This window comes from Podarcis filfolensis (genome assembly GCF_964270895.1).
Source record: "Podarcis filfolensis genome assembly, chromosome: 6".
NCBI lineage: Eukaryota > Metazoa > Chordata > Lepidosauria > Squamata > Lacertidae > Podarcis > Podarcis filfolensis.
The window spans coordinates 65,836,194-65,849,284 of NC_139609.1; the positions used below are offsets into that span (position 1 = coordinate 65,836,194).

A 13,091-nucleotide genomic window follows, 5' to 3' on the forward strand; every position below is an offset into this window, starting at 1 on the left:
AGGGTGAAAAATCTGTTTTATTCAAGACCACACATTTATTGAATGGAGGTCTAAAATTAATCATAACTTAGAAATCTTTTCTTCAGTGTTACTGGAGCCAAATCAGTACTTACACTCCAGTACCATTAACCGCAATGGGAGACGCCTCTCTTAACAGTTTATTTAGGAACTTGACAATGACACCCATGGTTTTCCCCGGTTTCAGAATTATCCTTGCATTGATTCTAGAGATTTGTCATATGCATTTGTCAAAGGCCGTCCTCATCACTGTTCATTCTTCAGTAAATTAAAGACAAGATTTATTGATTTATTTTTACTTTCTGCTCCCTCTAGGATTCCTCTGAATTTTTTTTTTTAATGTAGTTTCCAAGACTTCATTTCCAATACCTTTTTCAGTTCCCAATGTATAGCCCCAATCCAAAGGGCCGCATGATGAGCTCTGCACATGTAGTGGGGGGTTCCGATACCTCCCCCTTTCCAGAAGCATCCCCTCACAGTGCCCAACAAGCTGCCCTGAAGCTTGAGGAACCTCGAAAGTGTCCTCCAACAGAGTAAGAGGAGTTGCTGCTGGAGAAGAACACGGGAAAAACCTGGTATGGACATATAAGCCTTTGTACACACCTAAGAGGCTCTAATCTATTTTGCTCAGTATCCTATACTGGCTCTTAATTATCCAACCAACAAATTCTCTCATCAACGTTCTCTGTTCTTTTATATTACTTGTAGTTACTATGGGGAGGTATATAAGTCTAACACATGAAGGAAGGGATTTTAATACACAAACATGGATCTAAATGGGATTTTGCCTGCTATTGCCCTTTCTCCTTCTATATATGCCAAAAGCTGGAAAGCCATGCATGAAGGTATAGATTTCTCTCCTGTGAAGCTGTCTCTCACTTGATACTAGAGCTTTGCCATGCCAAAGAACGCATGCACCTAGCTCAGTCATTGCGTCACTGAAGGAATCTTGTTTTTACTCATTCTAATCTGTCGCTATAAGGAAGTTGTTAAGTCTTTAAAGCCAAAATGTCCTGCCGATACCATGCAAAAGTATTTTGGGACCAGTTGGAATCTGGTGCCCAATTTTCTCTTAGAATATCTAAAATGTGCTGCTAAGAGTTCTGGAAATTTTTCAGCCTTGTTTAGCTGGTATAAATATTATTCATATTACTAAGTCTACAGGACAAATACTAGACTGAGTTTTCCATGTCTTCCTATTGTTTTCTACTTCTTTGTTTACAGAAATACGGCAACTGAGTTGCAGTCTAACATACTAAGAAGTTTGGAACAAACAAGTCTTCTTTCAACGCCTGAATGTGGGCTACCAGATTTGACCCTCAATTGCTTTCCCCTTCAAGGAAGCACACTGATTGTAGACTGACACTTTCCAGTGTCCTTTATTACCAGAGAGGGATAGAAGGGAATGACCAACAGAGTACATGGAATCACTACTGATCTATACAGAGCAATCTTGCATGTAGTTCAGGAGACACTCTCCACTCCTCCTTCATCACCACTGTCATGACCCTCCCCTCCGCTCTGTGGTGCCTGCTCATCACTCCACCTCTCTTGTCACAGTGCTTTCTTAGAAGACTATTAAAGCTAAAATCTGGAGAAGCATCTGAAGTAGCCTAACACCACCGTATTCAATGATTAAGAGCAGTGCAGCACTACCTATTAAGTCATATTGATTTCCAAGTGAATAACAATGCATCCAGACTGTAGAGAGAACTATTCTAGTGACAGGGAGTTGCATGCAAAGCAGAAGCATAGTTTGAGAGAAGCATCTGGGTAGTGGCTGCATATGTTATAAAAGCTTTGGCTCGGATCCAACCCCATACAAGCAAACAGATGACAGTTCATCATGTGCACAGGAGAGGAGAGGACTTGCCAAACAAGGGGAGTTTGGCTTAATGTCTGCTTAAAGTCAGATAATTTTATACAATTATACAGTGAAAAAAAGCTCCCTGGTATGAATGGATCCAAGACACTACCACCAATTTTAGTGGTAGTCTACAGAAAGTTCTATCTAGTTCATGCTACTCATCATATTAAGAATTTTTGCACATTGAATTCAGCTTTCAGAAAAATGGAACACCCTCTCACCTAAGTTGACTACATTCTTTGCCCAGAATGTGGGATCACAATGGAAGCGTATTGCTCCATTAGCAGCTGGGACAGGATCACATCGTGCTTTTAAAATATGTCGCAGCTGGAACGTGATCTGTGAGAAGACAAACACTCTCAGATTAGTGATGACATTGTGCGGAGAGTCAACAAAAAGAAGTCGACAAAACAAAATGCAAATTGTCAACAACTGTGTGTGGCTTTGAGCAAGCTGCCATCTCTTATCCTAACCTATCTCATAGAAATAAGCTAAACCTTATTTTCAGTCGCTTAGAAGAATTGCAGGATACAAACATGAGGTCGCAAGAGAATTACTACTGGAGTGCATTACTTCTAAAATACAAGAAGGTAGATTTTAAGCAAATAGATGGTGGCACAGAACTAAGCCACATTCAAAGTATACCCAGTGGAATGAAAATACTTACTCACTGAAACCCATTGATTTCAATGGATCTACTTTAGGAATAGCTTAGTCTGATACCACCCAGAGTTCGTAAGTGGTAACTTGTATTTTTATACATGCCTGACTTTAGTTGTACCAATGTTCAAATGATAACACAGAAAACATACACAAAATATAGAACAAGACTTTAATTTTTCCATGTGAGTAGAAAGCAAACGATGCATATTTGACATTGGAAAAGTTCTATTCTAAGTCAAAACCCCAGAATTGGTTTTAAATTCTAATTTGCTTCAATGATTAAGGTGTCATCCAACGCTCAAGTCATTCAATGTGAAAGACACACACCCTGAGCAAGGTGCTAGACTCTTATCACTTTGGAATTACAAACTGAGAGAGCCATACCAACACTCAAAAATGATAGTAAATTCCCCCTAATTTGTTCCCCTTAACTTCCAGCAGCACTTCCGGCAAGCTAAATGCCAAATTCCAGTACCAAAATTCTAATGGAAAAATGTGCTTCCTGCCTTTCACTGAAACAGACACAGGAATTACTGAGAATTGAGCAGGATCAGTTCACAGCAACTGCTGATATTGATCCAAGGTGGTAAGCAGTGATGCAAGTAAAATTTTGATGGCCCACTTCAATTGGCACCTGAATTATCATGTAAACACAACTTTTATAAATACTGTATTAATTTTCCATGCTATATAAATGTGCTACACATTTAAGCCAGCTGCCAAATGTAGTCCAATATGGAAGGTAAAACTTAATCAAATAAAACACATTCAGATACAGTTTTTTGCAACCAGGGTTTTAGTTCTGATTTGCAGTCCATCATTAAAACAACTGGTTTTGACTTGAAGCAAATCAAGTGGCAACTTCATCAACGGACATTTCTGGTTTTTTGTTTTACTTTATCCTGGTGTTTGTTTGTTTAGTTTGTTTACAAATAACTAGAACTAGAGAGGGGAAATGGAAAAATTTCCTTGGGGAAAATTTTACTCTTTAGAATTCTTGGTGATTGCTGTTATGGTTTTTAACTTAACTACCCAGATGAAGTTGTTCATTGGATGGTATACTGTATAACTGTTAAAACTGTTGGCATCTGTCTGTCTGAAGAGACAATGGAAGAGTGAGCCATCGGGTGGGTAAAGTTAAACCATTGGAGAGTTAAAGTGCTTCTTGTGGCTGTAGAGACTAATATGGGAGAAACATGTTTTACTGCAGGTAGAACAGATAAAGGTGTCTGGTTTTACTGTTACAGAAGCACCGTGGCATTTCTTCTCTCTGTGCTTCTCCCAGGGGTCATTTCTCCTCTGGTCACTACTATGGATACATGACCTTACTGTCTTCAGGCAATGCGGTCATCTGCAAGGGATTCCCACATGGCACGGTTCATATTGCCAGCCTTCATGCCACATTTGCAGACATCTTTGTAACACAGAGTTGGTCTGCCAACAGGCCTGATGCCTAAAAACAGCTCCCCATGAAGCACATCTTTGGGGATCTGGCCATCTTCCATTGTGTGGACATGACCAAGCCGCAGTAGACGTCGCTGAGACAGAAGTGTGGACATGGTGGGAATGTGGGCTTGGAAGAGCACATATTTGTTTGAGACTCTGTCCTACAATGTGATACCCAAAATCTTCCTGACACAGCACTCACATAAGGCATTGAGGTGTAAGTTGCTTACGACTCACTTCCATAATGCAGTGCGCTCAACACACAAGCCTGGTAGACCTTCCTCTTGGTATTGGTTGTTAGCATCACATTCTTCCATAGGCTTTTGGGGAGGCAAGTTGTTGCTATAGCTGCCTTACCAACACACCATCAATGGTTATGGTGGAGTCCTTTTCAGACTCACTTCACTGGTACTGAGTAAATTACATATAGCTACAAGGCACTAAAGGTTCAGTGACTGTCTATACAAGTGAAACTGTTTGTTTCCAACAACATCTAACTCCATGAACTTTGCAAAGAAGCCAACAAATTGCCCCTCAGCTGACCATCATGAAGCCTAGGTAACCACCGGAAACTATCTGGCCTGACATCAACTTCTATATAGATTCAGGAACAGGTAAAAAACCGTTGAGCACCTGCTAGAAAGACCTACATAATTGTCAACGCTATGGATTGCAGTGTTACATTTACCTAATCAAAATGCAGGATGTGTCAGGGCTAGCTGGCTTGCCAAATGAACAAACTTCCAAATTTTACAGTAATTTAAATATCAAGTTTGGGATAAAGTGTGGACTGGAAACACTTGTACAAATATTAGCAAAGTGGCATTAGCTGTACTTACCTGAAAGCTTTGAGAGTAAGAAAAACATGGGTCCCCGTGATGCAATATTCTTTGTTTCAATGCAAGAATAAGACTATAATCTATGCTATACTGCAATTCAAAGCTTTCCTTACCAGTCGCTTGCTATAGAGTAATGCAGTGCTGCTGCCACTTGCAATGGCCCAGTTAGTAAAGTTCATCACATGTTTCACCTGCCGTGACAGACCACTGATATCGTTCTGCTGCTGTATTAGCTTCATCTGTCTCTCCTTTGTTACAGTCTGAATAGAAACAGTACACACATATCCATTTTTAAAAAATAATATCAAGTGCAATAATTAAAACATCTATCTATGCAACGTGTAGATACTTAGTAGAGACGTAAATCAGAAGTGTGGCTATAACAAATAGTGGGTAAAATTCAACATTTTGAGAGTGGACTTTTATTTGTAGACTAACCTTGTGCCATACTGGCACTGAGTGCTGACAGGTCACGGGGCAGAACAAAAACTGTTAATTGTTTTTTAAAATTACAATTATCATGTTGGCATGGACATGATCTGAAAATGTACACTGCTGAAAACTTGTTGAAGCTAAGTAAGTGGTTGGGTGGGAGACTTTGTCAGAACTCAAAAAGAAGAAAATTGGATATAATTGTAATAAATAATATTTATACTCATTGGCAATGCCATCGATTTTTATTCAGTTTAATTATGACTGCACACTTCAGTCTCACAGATGGATTTATTTTAGACATGACTTTCTCAGTTTCCCAGTAACCATGATTGTAATTAGTGTTAGTTAAACTGCATGCAACTATTTCAGATGTATTTCCTTCCTATAATGCTGAAAAGTGTAGTTTATTTTAGATTATTTTAAAATATAGATGCTGGGTTGTATCCAGTGATGTTTGTGCATGAGCAGATTGAGATTCCAGTTGCACAAATTATTATTATTATTATTATTATTATTATTATTATTATTACCTCAACCTATCCCTTTATCTCTGCTCCCCATAGCGCTTTGCATGCTTCCAAAATCTGCTCCAGAGGTTGGGGGACCCTTTGGTTTGGAGGATTGATGGGGCCTCAGAGGAGAAGAAGGGAAAATCCTGTTCTGCCCGATTATGGGCAATTCTTCCTACCACTGTAGGACTGGACAACAGAGCCCTGTGATGTTTGGTAGTGATCCCCAGCCCTCCAGAGCAGTTGTTTGTTTTGGGGTGGTGGTGGGATGATGCAGATGGGATGATACAGAGGGCAGAAAGAAAAGATCTACTATGTGAGCCTGCCTTCTACTCACACAATGTTGGCTACATTCCTTATATACAATTGTATTATTTTATACATTATCCACCTAAAAGATGCTCAAGGCAGTTCACAAAAAAGGGTAAAACATACAATAACTGCTCCATAATTTTGCATTATGATTTATTTCTTCAAAAAGTGCTAATTTGATGCAAGTAGTTAAAGCTAGCTTTATATCTACATTTTGACCGAGTTTGGTTCAAGCAGCCATCACCTACTTAACCTATCAAATAAATATAGCACCAGCAATAAACATGCCCCATCCCATCCCATTTGGTGCTTGTTACCATTTGGTGCTTGTTAGGGATTTAATAGCCTTGCTTTCAGGCATCTCAGTACTTTTATCAAAATTAAAGCAAAAAATGGGGCAATCTATACCTCTGGGCATCACAAAGGAAGACAACGTGGAATATGAATATGATTTATCATAATTTTGAAACACTGAAAGTCCTGTAAAGTTTCAAAGAACTCTACAAAAGCAACATCACTGTTATAGGTCACATTTTTACAAAAAAAATTTTTTACTATTTTTATTTTCCTGTAAAGAATCATCTAGTTCTAAAATTTCATTTGTTCATAAGAATTAATTAGTAGCATAATGAATGGATAGAATACCATTCAAATTGTGCCATTTCTAAATTGCAATTAACTTTTTTTTAGGAGCACAGTACCTTTGGGTGTACTAAAATTAGACTGCAATCCTATGCACACTTACCTGGGAGTAAGCCCCACTAAACTCAATGGAAGCTACTTCTGAAAAGACATGTATAGGACTGCACTGTTAATAGTGCCTTTCAGTGTCTTAGTCTTTCTCCTTAAAATTTAACAAGGAGAAGAGTATTCTATTAGGCTATTGCATTTTTTAAAAATTACAAGTATTCCCATAACAATAATTTGACCATAAAAATTATACCACATTGTGCATTTTATGAATTATTTTCCTATTCAATATTTCCACTGAACTACATCTGGCTATGGAAACCATTGTGAGATATTGGTACCACATATACGATTAGCATTTTAAAAACATTTTCTTTATGAAATATAAAAGCCAAACATGTAAAATCTCATCCCGACTGATTAAAGTCATCAGAAAATTGTCCGATTCAAAATGTTCTGAGCAACCTACATCACCAACACCCTTTCAACCTATGATAGGGGACTTGGCAATGAACAACCCAATACTGTAATGAGACACAAAGCTGCAATGTAGATGACTACTAATTTGTCATCCACTGAAAAAATAATAATCTGTATCCAAGTCAGAAGTATTTTAACTGCTAACTACAGATTCAATTAGTGCCACTAAAAGAACCCTGCAAAATGTACTTTCCCAAGGATGCTGTGAGCCATTAGGAGACCCCTCACAGAGCTATAAGCACTCTTAACTAAAGTTCCAAGAATTCTTTGAAGGAAGCCATGATTGTTTAAGTGGCATAAGAGTGCTTTAAATGTATGGTATGGATGCGATCACACAAATCTGAAGGGTAGGACAAGTATCAATGAGAGATTTCAAATTTTAAAATGATGCATTCAACAAAGGGTAAGATTTTTATGAGACATCACACGGAAAGCAGCACACTTAAAAGTCATGTTACCGAGTGGCTCTGCAATTTGTGCCTTACTGAACTGTCATGAATATTTACAATCCATGTCGGTTTTAAGCGCTTTCTGCACTTAGCTAAGCTGTAGTTTAGGACTACATGAACAAGCATCAGCAAGCCTCAGGCACACATGCTCCCCACTTTCCTCCAGCATAGCCATGAACACAATTAACTAGATTTCCCCATTGTGTGCAAACTGGGGGGAAATCTGGTTAGGTTAAACTACAGTCTGTTAACAAGCCAGGATCATAAGCCACAGTTTGACTCTTGGCTTGCTTGCTGCATAATTTAAACTAACCAGAGATATACAAAGTTTGAATGTAATCATGCTTGCTAGCATTGGGTGTGAAATGCGCCAAGAATTTCATAATGGACAAAGCAAACCACAGGGTTATTCAAGATAGAAGAAGCCATATACGTGCAAAGATCACAGCAGGATTCATGCCAAATATTTTTACTTATTTATTTTGCATTTAGTTGTACCTCAAGCTGTTGTAGGAGAGCTTTTCCTTTTTTATTGATTTCATTAATAAGGGTAAAAATAGCCACTTTGATTTCCTGTTCTACTCGTTTGTTAGTTTCATTTACTTCTTTTATCCTGAAAGAGAGAAATGTGCTGTCAGGCAGTAGCACTGGAACATCTTTAACCTTTTCCCCCCTCAAGCAAAAATTCAACGTATTATGTAAATAGATACAGATTTATATGAAGTATGTTCAACCTCAATACAACATAACATCCAAGCATATTTTCCATTCATTCTTAAGAGGAAAATCTTAAAAGTAATTTCATTTTACAATATGGGACAACAACTTCCATCAACATTAAAATATCCTTCTACGTTTGTTAGATATTTATGTTTCATGTGTTATGAAATGTTTATTCTACTGCTTTCTTTGCTTTTGGGGGGCCTAACTTAGCACAGAGAAATTTAGTTGTTTTTTTTTAAAAAACTAATTAATATAAGGGGGAACCTGTTATTTCAAATTAATGTTCGCCTCTCTGCCTAAAGCAGGTAGTAATTTGTCCTCCTGTAAGCACCGGCCTATTGTGCCACTGGTGTCATATTGATGTGTTGTGCTCCCTGGGGCATTATTAACTCCTATTTCTAACCTACCCTTCATCAATTAAGATTCCAGAGTAATGAAACACACTGCAGTGCTGCAGTAACTGCACAGCTGGTATGCACATACTCTCCATCTTTAGCCGCAAAAAGCCAGGGAGGTTGCCTGGACGTTCTAACTCGTTAGTGAGGAAGGCTCTCCCTGCCAAAGCTGCAAAGTGCATGGGCACACTGCTCTTCATTGAACAGGCACTTGTGAATTTGGTACAACAGATAAAATTTGCAGAAATCTATTTGTACATGTGGATTCTGTTTGCTGGATCAGGCTGAATAGCTGCTCTACTTCCATCTTCAGAGGCTAGAATTTTAGTAATCCTATAAACTAGCCCACCTGAAGAAAAGAATAATACAGTATAAGCATTATTATAGAAATAATAATAATCACCTACCTATTTTGCACCTGAGTAGCTGCAAAGTTAACATAATTCTTCTTTTCAAGGAGTTTGGCTAATAGATTCTCAATAGCACCCTTTTGATTCTGAAACGCTTCTTCCAAAAACTGGTACCTTTCCGAAGCAAAAGACAACATGCAATTATCAAGCAGGAGCACCATGCAGTAAGAGGAAACACTGGATTGAAACATAAGCTTGCTAACGTGAAAAGTGGCAGCTGCATAAATAACATTGGTAAGGAATGCTTAAAAGACAGGTTTGCAAATGGGGATTTCTGTTGTACAAAGAATCATAGAATTGTGGAGTTGGAAGGGTCATATAGTACAACCCCCTGCAAACAGAATGATCTCAAGGCCATTAGCAACACCTCTTCGTCTGTTTCAATTCTCAAAACAAAATCCAGTCTTTCTAGAAATCTAAGAATACATGTGGTGATTTTGTGAAAAATCATTTGCATTCTGCACAAATATTCTATCAGGAAGGTTGAATTATGTGTTCATGCTGAATTGTCCATTCATTGAATGGTCTGCTCTTGCTTCACTGATATTTTACTGTTTTTTTAAATATTATGAACCACTTATGTATAGGTTATTCCAATACTTTATTAGAATAAAAAGCTCTGAGCTCAACCCTGGAAAAGCAGCATAAGAATATTAAATAACAATCAAATATATGGAATCACAATGAAATGGTCAAACTTTTGCAGAATCCCTTGCACGTCAAATTTTGCTATCCTTCTCTGCTGCAGATGCCAGAAAATATTATTCATGAACATAAGTCTGTGAATGGGGGGTAATAACTCCACACTGTATTATATCTGTTGTCTCATTTTATTACCAGGGTTCATGTCTCAGAAATTTGTACTGTACTTGTCCAGATTGCAATCTGCATTACATATGAATCTAAGCAATTGTAGTGGTCCATCTATAAGGCAAGAAGAATACTGTGAGCTTGCCATCTTTATTTTAGTAAACCAGACCCAGCCAACTGGTTAGCAAAAAAAGCTCAATCAACTATATACTGCTAATAATTAATGTCAAATTAATATTGTCAAAGTTTCTGAAATAGCATGTTATTCTAAAAATCTGTGACCAATCTTAACCTCAAGAATTTCATGCTCCAGAAACAACATAATGAGAATTTCCCTGAAGAACTAAAATATTTAAATAAGGAAATTACCTTAGAAGTATGCCCTAGAAGGTGCAAAGATAACAGACTGAACACAAATATCCTAGCATACAGAGGCAGGCACTACTACACTGATTTTTTCTTTCCTTATGCACAGCTTCCTATACCTCTAAGAAGTCAGCAGTTTAAAGTTCAGCAGGGCGATCTTACAAACCAAATCAATGTATTCAGCTGGAAAACGATAAGTGTTTTCATTAAGCTGCATTAATGCTATAGAAGCAGAAATGTTACAGATGCATTCTTCAAAGTACTAATCATGGAAGCTAAGACAAGTATTTCTGCTTAAATGACGCCTACATGTATATTTGACCAGAGGTAGCCATTTGCTGCATCATATTTCTTTCATAAGCTCAGTGATTTTGAAACAATTAACATTCAGTGTTGCATCAATCTACGGAATGAACTCATGCAATAATAGCCTAATCCTTGTTAAAGTGTCAGCATCATCAGTGCCAATTCTATTAAAATATTAGCATCTAATTGCATACATCAGTTCATGAACCGTTAATTTTTTGTTCCTTTTCATACTCCGGCCTTGTTTACACATCACATTAAATCACAGTTAAATGAACTATGGTTTAAGTGAAGGAGCAGCATAGTTTAATGTGGTCCATGCTACTCAAAAAATTCCAGTTCCCAATTCACTCCTCCCCACTGTGATGCTGCCACACCATAGAGGAAACAAGCCATATTCTGGCTTTTCATTGTTCCTCTCCAAACCAAATATGAGAAGTAAGCCAAAAACAAACCTTTGCTCATAGTTTGTTTGGAGAGAAACAAAGCTTGAGCTACAACAAGAAACTTGTTTTGTCCCCAGCAAGGCAGCAGCACAAATGGGGACCTTGGACCACATGCACCAGCACACTACTTATTCAGACTAAACTATCATTTTGTTTAACTATGATTTAATATGACATGTGAATCAGGCTTTCGTCAGTCGCTCTGAGCATTTCCTTTTATAAGGAAAAAGTGGGAGAGAAATTTTTGTATAAAATAATCTATTTCTAAAACTGATCAATTAAAAAGCAGTTCCTGATTAACTGGGCAATACATTGAAAATGTCAATTATTTTTAACAGATGTACTTACAAAAATGGCAGGTGCTGATGCCCTCCTTTTGAACAAACACACTTTCCCTTCTCTACCCCACACTGGAGGAAATGCCTCTTCTAAGATGATACTCGCTGCACACATTATGTAAAATCAAGATATGTTTCCCCACAAAAATATTGCTTTATTCATGTACTTATGTGTAATTTAAATTATCAACTAAAATTCATGTGATTAAGATTTCTTTAATCTGACGACTGCTCTATTGCCACTTAGAATCAGTACTGGAATTAAGAGCCCAAAGCACCACCAGCCCAAATCTATCTGCTACAGACATAAAGTTCACACATTTTATAGCAGAAATACTTGAGGACTGTACACTACTTTAAATGCATCTGCTGTGTGAAGAAACAGCATAGGAATAGAAGAAGAGCCATACCTATGTTCTTTGTGTTCCAGTAACTGGCAGTCTCTGCATGTCAGTCTGTCACAAGTTTCACAGAAAAGTTTTAGCTGTTCTTGTCTGTGCACAGGACAGAAAACAGGACGCTGACCAGATGCTCCAACAGCCTCTGTGTTAAAAAAGAGAGAGACTTTTTGTATTTTAATGTAAAGATTAAGTCAGTCTACAGACTGAAACTGGCAGAAGAGCGTCCAGAGCTCAAGGAGGGTCAATGTCATGGCAGAGTTCCCCATGCAGAGGCACAGACTGCTGACTAGGAACAGTATCAGGTCCCACCATTTCTGTCTTTCTGTTTCTTTGGATTGGGAAAGTGCTATGTTCCACTTCCCATCTATTTTGGCTACTCACTTCTTTCTCAGCAAATACCCCTCCCCTCCAAAAAAGAACCAAACACCGTGTTACTTTTGTTGAACTTCTTCCTTCAGCACAAAATCCCTTCCCAGTTTCATTTAGGTCCTGCATTAAGGGAAGAATCCAGCAGCATTAACATCCACCTTTGGCAGTTGCCTTGCAAGACATTAAAGGGGGTGTTGCTTTTGGTGAATGTTTCTGGCCTAGATCTCAACCAGAGGAAGGTATTAAGATGGTGGAACCACATCTCCGTTATCCCACTAATTAAAGCTATCCTGCCTCACTAACTACTGTCCTATTTTCCTACAATTATTTATCTCTAACCTCTGAGAGAATCTCACTTGCTCCAACTACCTTATGTCTCCAGCTACTCCAACCAACTCTTTTCTCAGCCTTCAACAAACTGTCTTCCACTTCCTACAGTTCATTGAAACTGCCTTAGTCAAAACCACCCATTTCCAGATCCAAATAAACATAATAATGTTACTTTTCTTACTTTCATCTTAAAACACTCTTATATTTATTAATTTATATGCCACTATAAAGCGGCATCAAAAAGTAGGCCTCTGCCCTGTGGAACATGTAATCAAGTATTTGACACACTGTCTCTGCTGGAGGAAATGTTAGAAGAGGGAGAAGAGAGGAGAAGGAGGCAAGTGTAAATTGGAAGAGTATGGATTCCGTTCAGTTACATATACTTCAGCTTAGCCTCAGTAATAGAAGAGGAATAAGATGCAAGCAAGCATAAACAACCTAGTTAAGTCTTCATCACTTATAAATGGTTAAACACAAACACTGCACGTC

General features: G+C 38.0%; 1 protein-coding gene across 7 annotated transcripts in view; it reads right to left on the minus strand.

Annotated features, from left to right (window-relative positions):
- The window catches only part of TRIM33 (tripartite motif containing 33), a 55,664-nt gene that overhangs the window by 20,155 nt on the left and 22,418 nt on the right, over positions 1-13,091 (minus strand). For 3 of the 7 annotated variants that reach the window (XM_083617332.1, XM_083617333.1, XM_083617330.1), the window contains exons 4-9: positions 11,913-12,045; positions 9,234-9,350; positions 8,207-8,321; positions 4,947-5,093; positions 2,107-2,224; positions 388-567 (exon numbers count right to left, since the gene is read on the minus strand). In XM_083617332.1, the coding sequence (XP_083473458.1) occupies positions 388-567; positions 2,107-2,224; positions 4,947-5,093; positions 8,207-8,321; positions 9,234-9,350; positions 11,913-12,045 (810 nt within the window). The remainder of the gene's footprint in view (positions 1-387; positions 568-2,106; positions 2,225-4,946; positions 5,094-8,206; positions 8,322-9,233; positions 9,351-11,912; positions 12,046-13,091) is intronic. The other 4 variants (XM_083617334.1, XM_083617335.1, XM_083617336.1 and 1 more) reach the window with 2 other exon arrangements.